This window comes from Urocitellus parryii, chromosome 1 (genome assembly GCF_045843805.1).
Source record: "Urocitellus parryii isolate mUroPar1 chromosome 1, mUroPar1.hap1, whole genome shotgun sequence".
In the NCBI taxonomy this organism is placed as follows: Eukaryota; Metazoa; Chordata; class Mammalia; order Rodentia; family Sciuridae; genus Urocitellus; species Urocitellus parryii.
Genome location: NC_135531.1, coordinates 191,672,109 through 191,693,704, shown reverse-complemented (window position 1 = coordinate 191,693,704; position 21,596 = coordinate 191,672,109). Strand labels below are relative to the sequence as shown.

The following is a 21,596-nucleotide window of genomic DNA, read 5'->3' as shown; positions in this document are numbered from 1 at the left end:
AAATAAAATACAAAAAAAGGGCAGGAGATGTGTGCCAGTGGTTAAGTGCCCTGGATTCAATCCCTGGTACCTCCCCCCAAAAAATTGCTTTAAAAGCTGTTATAATATCTTTACATGTGAAAGAAACAGGTGACAGTAAAAGCAGAATATATTACATTTGAACCACCTACTGTTGGCTCTCATATAATTATGTCATTTCTTTTCTCTTGAAGGCATTATATGGAACAAACAAAATGAATAAAAATAAACTGATTCATGATTTCCTGGAATTTGTTTCAAGAGGTGATATGAAACTCATCTGTGATCATATTACTAAAGTCCATTCCATCCTGGGAAACCTTGACTTTCAGCACCCAAAGACTGGAAATACTCCTCTCATTACTGCAGCAGAAGAAAATTTAACAGAGGTACAAGGGGAGGGAGAAAGACAATGGTTCCATACCAATAAGCAAAGCATATTTACATTTGGTTTCCAGGCTTATGGCTCCTCCTTGTTGCTCAACCTAATGAACTTCCAGTATCTAGAGTCCATCCAAAGCCCTGTTCAGAAGGCAAGGTCATTATCACTATCTTTCTCAGCTTCAGGCACTGTTTAACATAGTGGTCACAGTCACATTACATTCTGGCTGGAATAAGCCTTTGATTAACACAGGCTTGTCCTGACTTTTTTTTTTTTTTTTAAAAAGGAATCTACTCCAGATCATTTTCTGTTCCATTATCATGATATATTTTAAGTTTTCACCTAGTTTAAATGTAACAGTTAGGGGAGTTTTCCAGGACAGTGGGGATAATCACATGAATTTGGATTTCTTTGGGTCAGTTTCTCACTCTCTGGTGGGTTAACTGCTAGAGTATTATAAACCTTAATGCAGACCAGGAAGGGCCTGAACATTCACCAATGCCTTATCGATGGTTTCCCATGGAAATTTATCTGTGTCAGGGAAATCTCCCCTGTAAGTCCAAACCACCCTTACCTAGAGCAGGAAACATCTATTATGAAAAATTCTGAGACCTTTCTCTAATCACTGAATGGATCCAAGGTTGTTATCAGGAAGTACTGTGCTATGAGACAGATTGTACCAATTTGATTTTCTTTAATAAGCACTATGCACCCCAGCACCCACCTCCCCAGTGAACCAGTCAAAGCTGGAAGTTTGGGGGGTTTCTGTTCATATTAGTCATGATTTTTTTTCTCCTTTTACTCCTTTTATCTTTTCCACTTCTTTCTATAAAGATGCATATCTCTGTAACTGTTGCCTGAAAGGGGGTAGAAGTTTTGTTCATATAGGAAGCATCTTGGTATTAGTTGTTACCATGGCATGAGCAACATGGATCTGAGGCTAACTGCCAGATTCGAGAGGAAGACAGCACCCACAGAAGAGTTAGCAAAAACAGGATACTGTTTGAACAGCTGTCATTGAATTTATTTCCTGGTACTCAGCCTGCATCTACCTCTCAGTTTATCCTCATTAAATCAATAAAGTGGAGAATACTTCTTATTTAATTGGCCGTACAATTTGGTCAATACATTTAATACCATTTCCCATGAACTTTCTTAAAATCCTATTAATTAGCCCACAAAGCCTTCATTCTTCCTCAGTTATTCCTGTCTCTCTTATTATCTAATCCTTTTAATTTTCTTTCTTTCTTCCTTCTTTCCTTTGTTTCTTTCTTTCATGTAATAAACTGTCAAGTGTGAAGAATCTGAGTCTTTACCTTACTTGGAAGTTACCTGACTGAGATTCATAGAACATGGCAGAAAAAAAGACTCCTAGGCCAGGGAAAAATCACGGTTCACTACTTTTAGTACTAGTAAGAGGCTGGGAATCAGCATTTCCTTCAATTTTCCAAGCCCCAATTTTCCCAGAGCAAATTGAAGTGGGCCAGGTGATATGAGTACATACAACAGGTTGCTTTATAGAAGAATCCAGAGTTCAAGGAACCTTAATCTTTTACAATGGACAGTAAGCATGTCTTTTTATTACTCCAGAGGAAGACCCTATTTCTATCTTCCAAGATTTTTCACACATATTTGATAACATAGTCTAGAACAAAGGTAGGCAGTGCTTCAGCTTTGCTCATGAGACCTGCAGAAACACAAATCATGGAGGATTTTTTTCCCAACAGCCACTCTAAAGAATGATCTACTGATGTACCCTCATTGCTCCACTTTCTCACCTATTTGAACTATGACATTCTGGCATCTTCTTTTACCATATTATTGAAATTATTCTGGTCTGTCATCTACAATGTCCTTGGTTCACTTTCAGCTCTTAGTAGCATTGGACACCAATTTTTCTTGAAATGTTTTCTTCCACTGGCTTCCTTCTGGTATTTTATCCTCCTTATGTGACAACTTCTACCCAATCTCCTTTGTGCATTCTTTTCATTTCTTAAATGTGAACATCCCTCAATAATATGGAGATGGGACCTGCTGTAACTCAAGTCAACATCCCTCACCTGAACTCCTGTATATATTATATTCAGCTTCCAACTGAATCTCTGCACTTGAATGGCACAAACATTCCAAATACAATATATCCAAAACTGTCTTCATCTTTCTTCCTGTACCCAATCCTTTTAAGGAACACCCATATTAGTGTTAATCATCTTATTATATAGCAAAAAATCTAGCATCTTAACCCATTCATAAAATATTATTTTGATAAGATCTCTTGCCCATAAACTTAGTTTCTATTGAAAGTGAAACACAACAAATGAGTAAACAATAGCCACTTAAATAAATTGTGATTAGTGCTTGGAACTAACCAATAGAACGACTCCCGTTTTTTTGATAAGGTGGTCAGAAAAGTCCTTACTGATGTGGTTACATTTGTGGTAAGATATAAATAATGATAAAGGACATTTAAAGAGCATTTGGGAAAGAGGGAATAATAAGGAAAGAGCAGTTGGGGAAGGGACAATAATAAGGGAAAAGGTTTTAGGTTGGGAAAAAGTGTGTCTATTTGAGGTATAGTAAGGTGTCTAGCACTTGCAGAGGAAGAGTGAAGAGTGGCACAAGATGAGACTGGAAAGATAGGCAGGGGCCAGATCATGCAGGGTCATGAAGGCATGAAAAGGGTATTTTATTTTATTTATTTGGTACTTGTGATTAAACCCAGGGGCCTTAACCACTGCATCTCTGGCTCTTTTTATTTTGAGACAGGATTTCACTCAGTTGCTTAGGGCCTCATTGAGTTGCTGAGACTGGCCTCAAATGTGCAATCAGCCTCCCATGAACCACCACATCTGGCACAAAGGCATTTTAAAAACATCTTTATTGAAATATGATTCATATACCACATAATTTGCCCATTTCAAATATATAATTCAATGTATTCTAGTATATTCATATGGATGTGCAATAATTACCACAGTAAATGTTTTAGAACATTTTCATTACCTCACAAGGAACACCATTACCCTCAAAGGAGGAATGCAACCTCTGTGCCCTTTAGCTGTCCCCAACTATCCTTTTCCCCAAACTCCCCACCTCATGCCTATTAATCTAATTTTTGTCTCTAGCTTTTCCTCTTCTGGGGTTTAATATAAATGGAATTGTATGTAGTCTTTTGCATTTGGCTTCTTTCACATAGCATAATGTTTTCAAGATTCATCCACATTGTAATACTTATCAATACTTTTTCAGGCTTTGATGTTTTATTAGAACAAAATTTCTACAAAAAGTGGCTTTTACTTACAGAATTTAATTTGTGTGGGGATGTATAACCCATTTGGTCCCAAGAAAAGAAAAGAAAAAGAAAGAGAAGCCTTTTTGTTTCACATTCCTAAAAATGTGAAATGGTAAATAAACCCTCCCTTACCTATTCCTTAATTAAATATACAAACAACTTCAAAAACACAATTTAAAGTGGTTTAATCTTGAAGTGTAACCCAATGAGACTGAAAACTGCACATTTCAAGACCTGTACCAAATAGTAAAATACTTGAAGGCCATCAGGATCCTTTGACTGATTTACCTCAATAAGAGAGCCTATTTTTGATGTGGTAAAAGAAATGTGTTCATCTCTAATGTCACCCTGTCAGGAGGAGACCACAGAGAATCATCTTCTTTTGTGATATCACTGTCATTAATACTTCTCTTCAGTTCTTCCATTACACTCTTATGTACATATGCCTCTTTCCTGATCATGACATCATTTTTGTAATTGCTGTTGTTGGCATATCTAGGTTTTCCATCTGGATGAAACTCGAACTCTAGAAACTCATGTCCAAACTTGCCCTTGTGCTCTACATAGTAGCATAGATAGAAATCACTAGCCATAGCCATTCTTGTGTCCCAGAAGCCTGTTGAAAGCTTGGCCAACATGCCACCCAGCACCTATTAGTCTCTACTTTTTATAGCCAAAAGATATTCCATTGTATGGATAAACCACATTTTATTTATCTACCATTGATGGAAATTTTGTTTTCAACTTCTGATGACTATAAATCACTATGAATAATGTTGCTATAAATGCCTGTGTACAGGTTTCTGTGTGGACATACATTTTCAGTCCTCTTAAATACCATACCTATGACTGGAATTCCTTGGTTATATGGTAACTCTATATTAAATCATTGGACAAACTACTAGATGGTTTTTCAAAGTGGTTATACAATTTACATTTTTAGTAAGACAAACAGCAGTATGAAGGCTCCTAGTTCTCCATATCTTTGCCAACACTTATTGTTATCTGAATTTTTTATGCTAGCCACTCTAGTTGGTTTCATTCAAAGACATCTGGAAATGGAAAGACCTGTGAGAAGGCCATTCCATTCATTCAGGCAATGAAGCATGGCAGTCTGTCCTGCATTGGCAGGTAGAGAAGACAGATAAAAGTAAACAGAAACCTGGAGTAATACTTGATTAATGGTGCATTATTCATTCCCATGTCTAATCAATGTCTATGTCCTGTCAATTCAGCTTCCTAAATGCCCCTAGATTATATCCACAACCACTCCATTTCCATGACTGGCTCCCTTTCTCAGTTGTGTTATCTTTCCATGAGGCTGCTGTCAAGGTATACTCACAGGATCTCCCAGTTATGCTCTTCCCCACATCAAACTAGTTGAGCATTCAAAGTGATTTTCTAAAACACTGATCTTACCATGTTTTTTCTAATAAAAATCTTGCATTATCTCCCATTTCTCTGAACACACACCTTTCACTCCTCACTGGGGTTGGTAAAGCCTTTCAGGATTTAGGGTTTTTTTTTTTTTACTGTCTTCATCCATATCTCCTTCCTTCCTTCTTGCCTGAGCTCCATCAGTATGTAATTCCTTCTAGAGTTTGAATGTTACTTTTTCTCTTATTCACAGTCCTTTATTCACATTGTTTCCTTTGCTTGAAACAATCTTTCTTCTGGTCTTTGTCTGGTTAAATGAGTCTAATTCCTGGGGTCTCAATTTAAATATCACTTCCTTCCACATTCTTCCTGGGCTTCCTAAGATAGCTCAATTGGTTTCTTCTAGGTGTACCCCAGTTCTGCCTCCTCTATTTGCCTCTATCATTACAATTATGTGTTGTAATTGCCTTTTCCCCACATTTTTATGGGTGCATTGTAATTGTATATAATGATGGAATTTGTTGTTACATTCATACATGCACACAATATAACAATATAATTTGGCCAGTGTTACTTCCTAGCACCTGCAATTTCTCTCTCTCTCTCTCTCTCTCTCTCTCTCTCTCTCTCTCTCTTTTGGAAATTTAAAAATTTGTTCTAATTAGTTATACATTACAGCATAATGCATTTCATTTCTGCAGTTTCCTTTTTATCTGCCTTTGTTCATCACTAAACTGTGAATTCATTGAAGGCTGGCTACTTGCTCACTGATAGAGGCTCAGCACCAAGGATAGTTCTCAACACACACTGGGCACCTGATTCATATCTGTTGAATATTTATCAATTAACTTTTTGGAATGCAGATTGACTTCTCCTAGAAACACTTGAAATAATATTTGCAACATTAAAGCATATATATATATATATATGAACATTTGAATTTTATATTCTAAATTATAGACTATTATAAAACTTCAATGTGGTATGTGACTTTAGCATATTATACTTACAGATTTCTAGTGTAACAAAAAAATTAGTATTGGGGTTGTAATTTTATGGCTCAATGGTAGATCACTTACTTGCCTAGCATGTGTCAGGCACTGGGTTCAATTCTCAATGCTGCATAAAATAAATAAATAAAATAAAGGTGCATCACAGCTAAAAATATTTTTAAATAGTACCCAAAAAAATCTATATGACAGAAATTTTTATTTCCCAAACTAAAAAAGGCAAGTAGTAATCATCTGCATCTAAATTAATCCTTTTTTCCCCCTTGTAGTGCTGGGAATTGAACCCCAGGCCATACACATACTAAGCAAGCACTCTACCAATAAGCCACACACCCCAACCTGCACTCCTCCATTTTTATTTCCTTCTAATTTCCCTTTCTTATTTCGTGAATCAGAGCCATACCCAATTCAGATCAGTTTACTATCCATATCTGAAGATACAGTTGGTACACAAAAATAGAAAATAAAAAATTTTCTTGTGCTACAGGTTATTGGATTTCTTCTGGAAAAGGGAGCAGATATTACCCTTTGCAATTATAGCAACCAAACTGCAGTTCATGTAGGCAACTGTGATATCCAAAGGCAACTCTTGGCAATCAGTGGAATCCAGGATCCCCAAATGAAACTTCTACAAAGTTCGTGGCAAGGTGATCTTGAAAAACTTCAACAGTTACTGGTTAGTTAAACTGATGTTTATTTCAGCCTTTAGGTGGGTATACAAGTGATAAGAGCACAGACCATATATGACTCCTTTTAAAGAAAAACAAGGTATTTTCAAATGGAATTTCAGAAAGTTCATGAAGGGAATATGAGAAAGAAACAGGATCAAATAGGATGCTGAGGTGGAAAACAAGATAATAAAAGAACACAGTCCTCCAGCAGAATGCTAGAAGAAGTCATGCAGCCCACTGGGAAATGATATGCTCCCAGGAAGCCTCCAGAGGACTACTGTCAACTTGCTCAGAGGAGTTCCCTTGACATCATTGCCATTTGTACAGTTGCTGTTTAGATCCCTTTGGACCAGTTGCAGTTATTATCTTTATCCTGAAAAGGGAATCAGCCAGCCTATGCCTTGCATAATATTTAGTTGTGACTAAAGGACTTCAGAGGACATATTTTTTTAAATGCTGTTTTTTGAGAGTATTAATCTCATTTAGATTTTCTACCTATAGATTATTTTTCCCAGAGAACTTTATGAAATCATATGCATAACTAAAGGACATTAATTATTGAAACTGGCAATTGTCTGCTCTTGGCATTTACCTTCAAAGATACTTGTCAGGCCCACGTGACCTTCCAACTGAAAGAAAATCAATTGCTGCTAGGAAACAGCTTCTTCTAATCCCTTATGGTAAAGACACAAACAGATAAAGAAAGAGTGAAAGATATTCCAGTCACGTACAGTTCAAGGATAGCTAGAACAAAACCAAAGGATACTTTAAATTGTTTTGTTGTACTAAATGATAGTCTGTGATGGTCTAAAATTGCCATGCACCATGGAAGGAGGCTTGGAAATTTTTCTTAAACACAATACATTTTATTTTAATGTTATTCTCAGCAGTTGTAACTATAATCCAATGTCTGTTTTCATAATCACATTTTTCACCCCTAAAGATTAGCAACCAAGCTTTAAGAGACTAGTGCCTATAACTGGATCTAGAGCTTAATTGACAGATGCTAAATTAATGTGCTTCTGCAAGATTATTCTCAGCTTAAAACTTTCATGTTGGTTCTAACTAATAATAAACATTGATATAAGAGGCAATTTCTTCTCAGAGACAGAAAAAAATATTAACTAATTAATTCCCACAGCACCCTGCTGAAGTAATATCATTATCTCTATTTTGTCCCTAGAGAAGCTGAGATAGAAACACTGACTATACTGATGGTATAAAGTGAAATAGAGATGGAAATTAGTGAGTTACTTTGATCTATAAAGTGAGCAGTTTGGATATTTTGGCCTTTCAGTAGCCAATTCAGTTCTGAATTGTGTCAATAAAATTTTACTTTCTTTAGAGCAACCAACAACACTAAACCCATTGTGTTTGACTATATAAATCCAGTTAAGGAAACTGCCTTATTATTGTAAATTATTAATTGTTTCAATAAGTGTTTATTGAATACCTACTATATGTCAGACACTTTGCTAAGTGCTTTTTATATTTTGTCTCTAATCATCAAACAACACTGCAAATAAGTTATTATGATTCCAACTGTATAGCAGAGGGTTCTGAAGGTCAGCAAGTATAGGATTGATAGATTCTGCAAATAAAGATACAGGACACCCAGTTAAACTGAATAAACAGTACATACATTTTTAGTATAAGTGTTTCCCAAATGAAAATTATTTGTCATTTAACTGGCATCTCTTATTTTATCAAAGGTTGATTTTATCAACCATTTAACAAGGTGTCTGTGATATAATCTGTCAGGGAGGTTGAATAACCAGTGAACAGAAGGAAGGCTGAAACCCAGGTCTGTGTGTCAGGTTTGTGCTCTTCCACCTCTTCAGCTTCCTCTCAGGATAGATTTTTTTTAGCTGTTGATGGACCTTTATTTTAATTATTTACATGTGGTGCTGAGAATTGAACCCAGTGCCTGCAACTGCCCCACCACTGAACTACAACACCAGTCCTCAGGATAGATTTTGAGAAAGAATAAGGCTGGGGGTGTAATTCAGTTGCAATGTATGTGCTTACACAAGAGAGGCCTTGGGTTCACTCTTCAGCACCAAAAATAAAAAATAAATAAAATAAAGTGAGAAGTTAACCAAGTAATGAAAATACAAAGATTAGTATAAACAGGCATACAGTAAAACACAATAGAAATAAAGCCTCATGTTTTTAAAGGCATCTGAAGAATTTCTGGATATAAATTTCCCAAACCAACATGGCTTGACTCCTCTGATGCTGGCTGTGAGAGATGTGGACCTGTTTGAGAGTCTTGACATATTAACAGTCTATAGACCTGAGGAAGTTCTGTCGGAGCTCCTTAAACATGGCGCGTGAGTATTAGTGGTCAGTCAGCACTAGTTGAAGAGCATCTATCTCGTTGTTATTTACAGAATTCACATGTAAACATAGACATACAGATGGTTTTCTCTTATATACATTAAATGCAGATGCATTGTCAAAAAAACTGACAATTGAAAAGGAATGTACAGATATTACATTATTATAGATATTATATAACTTATATTACAGATATTACATAACTGCCTATTATTCTTAAGATACCAAGCTCTTTGGGGTTTTAGTTGTTGCTGTGTTTTGTTTTGTTTTGTTTGCTTGTTTGTTTTGAGAGAATTTTGGGGATTGAACCCAGGGTCACATTATCACTGAGCTACATCTCTAGCCCTTTTTATATTTCATTTTGAGACAGGGCCCCAATAATTGCTGAGGCTGGCCTCCAATCCTTCTGTCTCAGCCTTCTGAGTAGATGGGATAACAAGTGTGCACCACGGTGCCCAGCCAGCTCTTCATTTGTTTAAGTACTTACTATTTTGGTAGTTACTGGGAATGTCAAATAATTCTTGATCATGCAGCTCTCTACCTCCAAGATGTCATTAACAATTTTGAAAAGCATTGTTGATCTATCAAAAGCAATTTATTATAGTGATTTCCAGTTATCTGAAAATAACTATTTACCAAATTCTCTTCTAGAAGTTGGGAGGTTGGCAATTAACTTTAAAAGGGAGAAGGGTTAATAAATAGTCTCTCATGTTAGAATTGCAGTTTCTATGGCTAATACCTAGACATCTTGTCATTGAATAAGAACAGATGGCCCAACTCTTTCTCAGTATTTCATATGAATTTTGTTTTGGAAAAAAAAAATAAGGAGCTTCAAGAAGAAAAGTATGATCAAGGATATGAATAATAATAAAAGTATCAGCACAATGGAATGAAAATGGAATTTTGAGACTACCTTAGACATTAGTGTTAAGAAATTGGAGTGATTGTTAAAAATGCAGATTACTGAACACCTTACCCAAGATAGTGTTCAACAGGTCTGGATTGGGACTTAGAATACAGAAGATTAAAGACCAGTTGGTGGAGAAACACTACTCTGACAGATGAGCAAACTGAGATTCCAAACAGAGTGACTTGCTTAGAGCTGCATATCAAAGCAGTGGCAGCCTCCAATTCTTGGTCCTATGCTATTTCTTTTGAATTACGACTTTTGCCAGAGAAAAGGCCACAAGAGAATACTGTGTTGGAGCTCATGACTCATTACCCTGTCCATCATGACAAAGAGACTTAAATTGAAAGGTTTTAGGTTGGAAACCATACTCAACTTGCTCCTTGTCCTAGAATGCAAAGAATAAAGAGAGTTGTTTCTCACCCTATATTTTGTTAATGAGTTCCCTTTGGTTCTCTGGAAGCTGATATCAAAAGCTAGGATTCAGTACAGCATGGAGAGGATAAGAAGATGTTTATACTGTTGTAAAAGGCCCTAATATCAGCCAGTTTAGCCTAACAGGTATGGGACTAAGGAAGGAGAAATGAAATGGTCATGTGCAAAGGGACACTTTAAATATTATAACAAGATGGTTCCACTCAACCATAAGCCTGTGAAAAAACCATAATAGTTTTGTTTTGTTTTATTTCATTTTGTTTTGTCATGCTGGGAATTGAACTGAGGAAACACTCTACCACTGAGCTATACCTTGGCCCTAGTTTAACGTGTGTGTGTCCTAGTTTATTTTTAAAGAGAGATTTTATGCAATTCCACCATTGTGAATGATGGAAGAGCAAGCTGTTAGCATTAGGAAAAAAACTAGCAATTAACTAAAGCATTGGAAAGGAAAAAATATGAATGCAGCTATTTAGGATGATAAAATAACAGTTTTATGTTTTCTTGATTTATGCACCATTAAATTATAAGAATTTTTGCCCAAAGTTGGAAATGTTCTACAAATCTTAGAATTATCTTTACAATGAGTGTGGGAGTAAGATATAGAGAATATTCCTCCTATTTTAAATCTTGAAAAATCATCACTCTCTGTCACATACATGCATTTCAAAATCATTATTATTATCCTCACTTTGTAATATTACTTTTTTTTTTTTTTTTTTTTTTTTGGTGGTGGTGCTGGGGATTGAACCCAGGGCTTCACATTTACAGGCAAGTGCTCTACCACAGTACTACTACTGTGTGACATCTCTAGTTCTGTAGGATTGCTTTTTATTTATTTGATCTCAATGTTTTTCCCTGCCATATTTGTTTTCTTTTTCAACAGATTTTACTAAATAATCTTTGATATTGATTTTGTTCTTCCTAGAGATCCTAAACTCTGTGATTCTAGTGGAAAATCAGCAGTACATTATGTATCACAAATAGAAAGTTTGAAGAAACAGCAGTTATTGGACATTCTAATGAATTCTATGCCAAAACCAGGTAAATATTTCCTTTCCACATGCATTATTCTCCAACTAAAAATGCCTGTTAGCAGTCTTTATTTTTCTACATCTTTTTGATGGATACATTTATATAATGACTCAATTGAGCAGTTACTACAAGGCCCAGAATTTGATGCTCTGAGAAGTGCTAAGAAACAATGTCAAATTGGGAAAGAGATTCCTAGGCAGACATGGGGAGAAAGTGAGAAGTCTCAGTGGCAGCCTGGAGGCAGAAGATATATTACAAAGAATAAATAAGCAAAATATGGTGAAGAAGTGGAGGGTCTGAGGGCAGGTCACATATTCAATTTTGTTTCAAGGTCAAGATTAACTGGAAGAGTTACTGGAAAAGGTTCATTTCATTGATAGAGTGCCTAGGGTTTTTTTTTTTTTTTTTGAAGATGTCAGGATAGAAGAAGTGGGATACATAAGAGAGCAATGTCCCTTGGTAACTGGGAGTCTTTGGTGCTCAGAACTCTATCAATTCAATGTGGCTTCATGGGGAAGTGCACTTGGAGTAGCTGAGTGCCTTTGTTCTTGGCAACTGTAGAGCAAATATGATTTCCTGCTCAGTGTTAGGGTTACACTTTGCCACTTTGCCTAAAACAAACCAGTGAACCCCGAATGTTTGAAGGGAGAACAGTGGATAACTATTTAACCTCATAATATCTCCTTTTCCACTCACCAAAGAAGAAAGTTGTGTAACCTGTTTTTAAAATTACAGGATGCTCTGTGAGTCCCTGTATTCTCAGTTTAATTGTTAGCCATGTTGTGTTGAGATCATCCTTATTCTCCATGAATGCTCCAGGGCAGTGTGGAGATTCAGAGAAGGAAAAAACAGTATCATCAGAACCAGCATGAAGTCTTCACTACTCTAATCCACATATGGAAGTGTCCCAGGGTGACTGGAATAGATGAAGAACTTTTTTTTTTCCAACCACCCACCAGTGGAAGTCCATGCAAGGGATCATCCTTGTGAAAGGTGAAGAACAGATGTTCTTCCTCTGTTCCTAGACCACTAGAAAAGAGGACTTCACAATCCTGAACCAAGTGCTGATGATTTGAATGGTTGAAAAGCTTGTCTTCATATCCTAACACCCCACAGAGGGGTTGCAATGAGGATGTAGACATTATATGTGAATTGGTTTGCATTATGTTGAACAAAAATCTGACTCTTGGTAACTTTAATTCATAGAATTTAAGGGTCAATAGGTATGCAGGTGTTGATTGATTGAACTTTAACTCAAGTATTTCACTTACTCAAAAACTCAAGGTCCTTGTTTATTTCTTTATCCTTGAATGATAGCAATTATCACTAAAGCCTTTAAAATTTTTTTGTAATCCACTTATTCTACGAATTCCTGTTGTTCCATATCTTTTCCTGTGAAAATTACTGCTAAACTTCATTGAGATCCCGGCCCATTACTTCAGGAAAATTTGACAAAATGAAGCTGATTTTAAAGGCTAGAACTAGTTCTTCCTGTGAAATTGTTGGAGATGAATCTTATCAAAACACAATATTATGTTTCATTTTGACAGAAAAACATGCTGAATCATTGCTTGACATTTGTCATGATACAAATTCTTCTCCAACTGATATGATGACAATTACCAAAAATCAAAACATAATCTTGCAAAGCATCAGCAGCAGTGAGGTAAGATACTCCTTTTAAAGAAACAAAATTAAAAAAACAGTCAACTGCACCATCTACCACTTCATTTGTGACACTTGGATATTTTGTAATAATCATATAATTGTATCTTAATATAATTCATTAAAAATGTAAAGCACAATTAGTAAGACACTCTTCTGAGTCTACTGTTAGAGTGGTAATTAGTCAATTCTGAATCTCATGTATAACTTGGGTATTGTGTATCTGTCTGTCTTAGCTTAACAAAGTGGCATAAACTGGGAGGCTTACAAATGATAGAAATTTATTTTCCACAGTTTTGGAGCCTGAAAGTTTAAGATCAGGGTTCCAGCCTGGTTGGGTTCTGGCGAGGGCTGTCTTTCAGCTTGCAGCCTGCCAACTTCTTATGGTATCCTCACATGGCAGAGAGACAGCTAGCGTGCCCTCTGGTATCTCTTTTATAAGTGCATAAATCCATCTTGAGGACTGAATTCTCATGATCTAATTACCTCCCAAAGCCCCACTTCCTAATACCACCACTCCGGCAGTTAGAATTTCAAAATATGAATCTTGGTGGGACACAAATGTTCAGTCTATCCAAAACTCTGTGTGTGTGTGTGTGTGTGTTTAATACCATAAAAGATTGTTGCAGCTGAATCCACACTAAATGCCACATAATTCCATTTATTGTATATTCTTCAATTTTTTTCAACAATATTTTATTATTTTCAGCATAGAAGTATTTCATTGTACCATATTTTTGTAGCTTGCAATTATATTTTTAAGGAATCTGAGGGGCTGGAAGTACAACTCAGTAGTAGACTGAGTTGCATGCTTAGCATGCATGAAGCCCTGGGTTTGATCCCCAGCTCTGCACCAAAAAAGAAAAAAAAAAAAGAAAAAGAAAAAAAAGAAGAAGAAGAAAAGAAAGAAATCTGACACCATTCTAGTTTCCAATTCTTTGTATATTCATTTTCTCTCTGTGACTGTATGTCTGTCTTTCTCTTCTTCTACTCCCTCCCTCCCTCCCTCCCTCCTTTTCAGCTTTTAGGATCTTCTTACAACCCCAGTACTTTAAAACTTCATAATACTTTAGGGGGACTTTTTAAAATCATTATCCTGGGAACTAGATGAACCCTTTAAATTTGAAAATTCATTTTCTTTGGTTCTTGGAAATTTTCTTTTTTTTTTCTTTATTTTTCCCAGCCAGGCATGGTAGTACACACCTGTAGTCCCAGCACTTGGGAGGCTGAGGTGGGAGAATCACATAAGCTCAGGAGTTCAAGATGAGCCTGGGTAATAGAGCAAGACCCTGTCTCAAAATAAACAAACTTATTTTTTCCTTTCATTTATTTGTGTTCTCTATTTCAACTGCATTCATTTTTTTTCTTTTTGTTGTGTTAATTGTATCTTTCACATTGAAGGTTTTCTTCAAACATCTGGAGATCTTTGATATTGATTCATATTTAAGGAGACACTAAAACCTGACTAGAAACTCTCTACCCACGGTGCGGTTTACCTATTGGTGGGCTTCGTTGGGATTGATTTGATAGTGAAATGATTCGGGGAGGGGGGACTAATATATGTCAGTATCTGTAGATCTATTCTCTGGGGTCATTAAATATCTTCAGAAAAGGATTTTACAAACTTTCGACTCAGGAATATAAATTGGCTGCAGGCTGTATAGGAGCTGGGTCAGAAAGGAGGATGAATACAGTGTTTCTGCCAATATTCAAACTTAAAGATTCTCTTCTACTTTGAAGCCTTGTTCCCACTCTTCATCATGCATCTTGTCCCTAAGTCCAGACCCTTCCAGTTCAAATAATTCCCAACTAAGTCTTCCTTCCTTCTTTGAGGGTAGAGGTGGAGCAGTGGTATGGTTACATACAGTGAAGTAGAATGTTGGAGACTTCCCTGTTCCTTACACAGACTTTCAACCAAACCATCTTTTTGCAACCTTTTACTAACTCCCAACTTTTGTAATACTTGGTGCTGCTTATTCCTGAGCTCTGCCATGTGGTACATCATCTTGTTTCTCATTGATGTCTCATCTGCAGATGACTAGGTTTTAACCTAGTTAATTACCTACTGCCTACTGCCAAATCCTTTACCACGTCTCTGTTCACTTTTTGACATCTTATATGATAACTTTGGTTTGGCAATGTATTCCACCATGTTGCATTTAATCTAAGAAACCACCTATTATAAAATAAAATATCATCAAATATACCACAAAAAATGACAAAATGGTGACCATGTGACTATGATGATTGTGGCATTTTGTTTTGTTTTGTTTTCAGTACTGAAGGTGGGGCTAGGGCCTTGCACATGCTAGATAAGGACTTTACCACTGAGCTACACCCCCAGCCCTGACTATGACAGTTGTAAGATGTGTGATTTCAAAGATGTTAAAATGCAAAGTATGCATCATATATTGATAGTAGCTAATTTGAAGAAAGAAGCTCAACAGTTTTTTTGTTTGTTTTTACATAAATGTATAAAAGTAATTCAATGGAGAGAAGACAGTTTTTGAATGATGCTGGAATAATTGAACATCAATATGCAAAAATATGTACCTCAATATAAAACTCTTACTTTATAGAAATTAACTCAAAGTGGTCGTAAATCTAAGAAGAATTCTTAGGTATAAGACCAAATTTATGATCCATAAGAGAATAAATTGTTTTTTATCAAAATTTTAAATTTCTGTTTGTTAAAAGATTAAAGGATTTAGAAATGCATGTCAAGTCTTCTTACTGACTGAAAGAAAATATTTGTGAGTCACATATCCAGAATATATAAAGAATTCTCTAAATCCAACAGTAAGAAATCAATCTATCCAATTAGAAAATGAGCAAAAGATTTAGACAATTTATACTAATAATAAATAAATAAATACAAGAAGAAGTGTTCATTAATCATGAGATGGACACAAACTAAGGCCACAGCAGACGCTACTACACACTTATTAGAATGGTTGAAATAAAAAATACTGACAGTACCAAATAGACCAATAGAAAGGAGGCAAAATTCTTGATCAGACACATAGCAAAAGAAGACATCTAAAGGCCAATAAAACACATCAGCTTTTAGTCACTGGATAAATGTAATGTTTAACCATATTGTGGTAATATTACACATCTACCACAATGGTTAAAAATTTTAAAGTTGTAAAATACCAAGTGTTGGCAAGTATGTACAGCAACTGGAATTCTTATGCACTGCTGCCGAGAGAATGAATTGTTGGAATCATTTTGGAACAAGCTGTTTGTTGGTGTCTATTAAAAATGAACATATGCATACTCTATGAACCAGCAATTCCACTTGTATGTGCATATCCAGTAGAAATATATACACATTCACAAAAGATAACTACTATAATGATAGAGTGGCACTAATCATAATAGCCCCCAAATGGAAACTACCCAAATACTATAAACAATAGAAAGGATAAATAAATTATGGTGTATTCACACAGTGGAAAACTATACACAAGTGAAAATGAATTCTTTTGCATGACATGCAACAATATAAAGGAACCTCGAAAATACATAGCTTAACAAAAAAAATCAGACATAAAAGAGTAAATACTAGATGATTTCATCTATATAAAACACAAAGGAGGCATAATAAATTAATGGTGGTAAATTCAGGATGAGATTGTGTAAAAAAGTGCTTTGGTTTAAAAAAAAGTGCTTTGTTTAGAAAATAAGTGCTTTGGTGATGTTGATAGTGTTCTTTTACTTAATTGGGGTTCTGGTTACATGAGTATTTTCAGTTTATAAAAATTCATGAATCTATACCCTCACGATATGTGCACTATTCTGAACATAATGTTATGCTTATAAATAATGCCTTCAGATTTCTGACAAAAGAATAGGATTTTCAAAATAGGATTTTATACCCAAACTAGCAATTAAATATTAGAGATGAATAAGGCATTTTTTTTCAGACACACAAATTCCCAAACATTTTACTTCTTTTTTTTTAAATATTTTTTTTTTAGTTCTCTGCAGACACAACATCTTTGTTTGTATGTGGTGCTGAGGATCGAACCCCGGCCGCACGCATGCCAGGCAAGCGCACTACCGCTTGAGCCACATCCCCAGCCTGACATTTTACTTCTTATACATCTTTTAAGAAAGCATCTTGGGCTGGGGTTGTAGTTCTGTGGTAGAGCTCTTGCCTAGCATGGGTGAAGCACTGAGTTTGATCCTCAGCACCAAAGAAAGAAAGAAGGAAGGAAGGAAGGAAGGAAGGAAGGAAGGAAGGAAGGAAGGAAAGAAAGTTAAATTCTTTTAAAAAAATAAAGGAAGAGCTTTCTTTTGACAAAAAGAAAGCTAAAAATGCTCTATTAAATAAATTAAATTAAGAAAGGAAAAATAGGATTTATTACTCAGTGGATCTAGGATCTAAAATGAGAGAGAAGAGGAAATCATTGATAGAGAATACAACAAAATCTACAAGGACTTCAACCATATAGCAGATCTAGAGAATAAAGAGCTCGAATATTGGCAGAGGTTGGAGAGGGGCAGATTAATGGAAAAGGGAAATAGAATGGATATATTATTTCATGTATTTGACCAAGTGGAGAGAACATTAGAGGCTGGGAAGAGTTAGGCATCAAATAAAGATATGCAAAAACAAATAAAATAAGTCAATTAGAAATTAAAAACAGGAGTTTAGGGGAAAGCAGGGGTGAGTAGGCAGAGCAGACAGAGTACAGAGGATTTTGAGGGCTGTGCAACTGCTCTATACGATATTATCATGGTGGACACAAGTCATTACACATTTGTCCAAACCCATATAATGCACAGTGTCCAGAGTAAATTTTAATGTAAACTGTGGAGCCTGGGTGGTACTGATGTGCTGGCAGACCTACCACCATGGTGGAGATGCTATTCATGGAGGAAGCTGTATATGTGTAGGGCAGGGGGTTATAAGAAATCTCTGTGCCTTCTCAAATTTTCTGTGAACCTAAAACTGCTCTAAGGACCAGTTTATTTGAAAAACAAGGGCTTTTGATTGTGTCCAGGGAGAAAACAATTATACTACAGTTGTACTAGTATATAATACAACACCTACATATTCCTAATTCCTAATAATTCTACTTTAACTATTGATTTAACAAAAAAAAAAGAGTAGATTTATTGAGAGGATGGGGGTGGGGCACAAGAATGCTAAATCAACTATAATTTACATCACCTGTGATGTCTTACTTTTGTATTCCACAGATACCATAATAATCAGCTAGAGATATGAAAGAAAATAAAAAAGAAATAACTAAAAGTCTAGAAAGGATAGGAAAGGCTTTGTTTGTTGATTTGTTTAAGTCATTTACCGCTACTGGATTTTTTAAAATTTTTGAAAAATTTAAACAAAATTAAAAAGACAAAAATGTTTAAATTAAGACTTTTCTGAGACATGAGGTAAGATTAATTAGAACAGGAACTTTAAGTTTTTAACACAATTTAAATATTTTAACTTGTCACATTTATCATCTTTCTAAATAGGTTAATCAACATCTTACCAAAGTGACTTTAATATCCTGACTCTCATGGGGAGGGGTGTGATTTTGCTCACAGGGGATGTCTGGTAATGTTTACAGACATTTTTGGTGTCAGAAATAGGGAAGAACAGAATGCATCTAGTGGGTAGAGGCCAAGTTCACTGCTTAGCATCTTGTAAGGCACAGGATGGCCCCATAAGGAGGAATTATCTAGCCCTAAATGTTAATAGCGCTGGCTGAGAAGCCCTGCTGTGGGGCTGCATTGATGTTTTGTTTATTTGTTTGTTTGTTTGGTTGGTTGGTTGGTTGGTTGGTTGTTGTTGTTGTTGTTTTAGTGCCAGGGATTGAACCCAGGGGTGCTTAACCACCAATCCACAACTCCACCCCTTTTTAAAATATTTTTTTTTAGAGACAGGGTCTCGCTGAGTTGTTTAGGGCATTGCTAAATTGCTGAAGCTGGCTTTGAACTTGTGTTCCTCCTGCCTCAGTCTCCAGAGCAGCTGAGATTACAGATGTGCACCACCACACTTGGCTTGCATTGGTTTTTGTTACTAATACTAAATAATAAAAGAAATAAAACACCTAAAGACCAATCTCTAAAGTGAATGTCATGCGTTAGAAATTAATAGACACAGCCAAGTGCAATGGCTCATGCCTGTAATCCCAGGGGCTCAGGAGGCTGAGGCAGGAGGATCCTGAATTCAAAGCCAGCCTCAGCAAAATCGAGGTGCTAAGCAACTTAGTGAGATCCTGCCTCTAAATAAAATACAAAATAGGGCTGGAGATGTGGCTCAGTTGTCAAATACCCCTGAGTTCAATCCCTGGTACCCTCCCCCAAAAGAAACTAATAGACATGTTTACTTTTCATTTGTTATGGTATAGTTCAACAATTTTTAAAAGGACTAAAAATCCCTTCATATTAGCACATTTTTCATGCACTTTCAAAGGTTTTATTGAACTTTCACTATATATGTATATTTTTTTAACTGTGGTGTTGAAATAAACTCCGAACTCATTTTTGAAAGTGAAATAGACTTTTTCACTTTGGACTTGCCTTTTTCCCCCTAGTGCTTTCTCTAGGTTTAAACAGCAAAACTCAAGGTCATCTTCATTTCTTTTCTTTGAATGGAGGCTTGCATCTCTTCTTGTTTGTCTGAAATAGGTTTTTATAATGTACAAATTCAAGTAGCTGCCTTGCTGGTAGGACTGCTTGTGAGAAGCTCTGTACAGACTCTCCCAGTCTTTCTTCATCTGAAGAGACTCTTTCCAAATTCATTGCCTATGATTCTGAGGCTGTTTTTCTCTTCTACTTGGTGATCCAGTATTTGCAGTTAGAATGCTATGCTCTATTTCTCTTCCATCTTGAGCCTCCTGGTTTGCTGTCAGTGGGTTATGAAATCCATCTGTGTTTGGAAGTTGCTAATGTTTTCTCTCTTTCACTCACTACTAGATGTCATTATTTCAATTCTCTTCCTTATGACCCCCAAGCATATCTTGAAACTGTTCATAATTAGCATTCTATAAGAAATTAGAGTGAGCTGCTTTGATATTAACCTTTTTTTTCCATGATCATTTTTCAGGTAGACTTTATTCCTAATATCTTTTTTGTTTATGATGGTTTTTTTGGTTTATTCCAGTGCAGAAACTTTTATTGGACCCTTATGGGTATTACACATCTTTCATTTTTTTTTGCATAACACAACTTCATTTTGTTCATTATTGATTCTCTTCTTTCTGTTCTTGTTGAAATTTTTATTTCAAACTATTCATTGTAGCAAGACAGTAGAATGATTACAAGCTCTGGAACCAGACTTCAGAGTCTTGATGTAAATCTTGGCTCTATAACAGGTAGCTATGTGACTTTGGGTAAGTTATTCAGCTTCTCTGGGTCTCGTGTAAAATGAAAATAATAGTTCCTACCTTTAGAGTTTGTTGTGAGAATAAAATTAGTTAATATATGTAAGTTACATAAAACAATGTCTGGCACTATATATGTATATGCTAGACATTGCTATGTATTTTGTAGATAAATAGATATGCTTACACTCTGCTGTCTTCCAACTCTTCCTAAAGGACCACCTGCTAAATGAACTGAGCAGTTGAGATTGACCAGAGTTCATTAGCCAACCTATAAACTTAGCATGAGAACCAGTAGTATATTTAACACTTTCAAATGAGGTTGCTATTTCCCCAAAGTTTAGCATAAAAATCTCACTGAGTCACTTCAACTATATGAAATGGTAGTAATATATTTTGTGGTCTCATCGAGTATTCTAGACTAAGGATCTGAATGAAAACCATAAATACTAAAAAAAATTATTATTAAGCATCTAAAACTATCTCTAACTTTCCTATTCATTAGTGTGTTTACATTCAAATAATAATAAGATAGCCAATCTTATATAGTACATTAATAAAATGAAAAGTGATTATAATTGATAAAGGAAGAAATGTAGTGGAACACACACACTGCTGGTGGATTATAGTAGGTGTAAGCTCTACTTTTAAAGTAGTGTGTGTAAATAAAGGTTAAGATTTTTCATGCTCTTTGGATTAATAGTTTCTTATCCAGGAATCTACTCTAAAAAAAATAATGCAAAATTGTGATTTGCATTGCTAAGATGTCCACAGCACTGTGTGTAATAATGAAGAATGAAAAATGTCCTAACAAGCAGAGGCTCTTATAGTCTAAGACTTAAGAGACTTATTACACAGGGACACTTCTATGACCTTCTGATAGATATTAATTGAAGAAAAATATTTAATTCCATTAAAATGATGTTTGCTTAATAAATTGCTTATAAATTTATGCTAATCGTTTATAAGTTATAAGGAGAAGAGGAGGTGTATTTAGGCTCACAGTCCTGATCCAAGGTCCAGGTCCACATCTAAAGATGTCCTTCTTGCTGGCAGAGGCAGTGCGGGGGATCATGTGGCGAGAGACAGGAAGAACTTATGCTCGACTTAAGTGAAAAAAA

At 35.7% G+C, this 21,596-nt stretch overlaps 1 protein-coding gene and 1 pseudogene across 5 annotated transcripts in view; one reads left to right on the top strand and one right to left on the bottom strand.

Annotated features, from left to right (window-relative positions):
- The first annotated feature begins 233 nt into the window (after positions 1–233).
- The window catches only part of Map3k19 (mitogen-activated protein kinase kinase kinase 19), a 48,420-nt gene continuing 27,057 nt past the window's right edge, over positions 234–21,596 (top strand). For 4 of the 5 annotated variants that reach the window (XM_026389186.2, XM_026389210.2, XM_026389203.2 and 1 more), the window contains exons 1-2: positions 11,455–11,476; positions 13,018–13,133. In XM_026389186.2, coding sequence (XP_026244971.2) covers positions 11,455–11,476; positions 13,018–13,133 — 138 coding nt within the window. Of the gene's footprint in view, positions 408–6,566; positions 6,756–8,928; positions 9,084–11,360; positions 11,477–13,017; positions 13,134–21,596 lie in introns of those variants that run through there. The other variant, XM_026389178.2, reaches the window with a different exon arrangement.
- On the bottom strand, positions 3,867–4,291 carry LOC113183128 (protein mago nashi homolog 2 pseudogene; annotated as a pseudogene).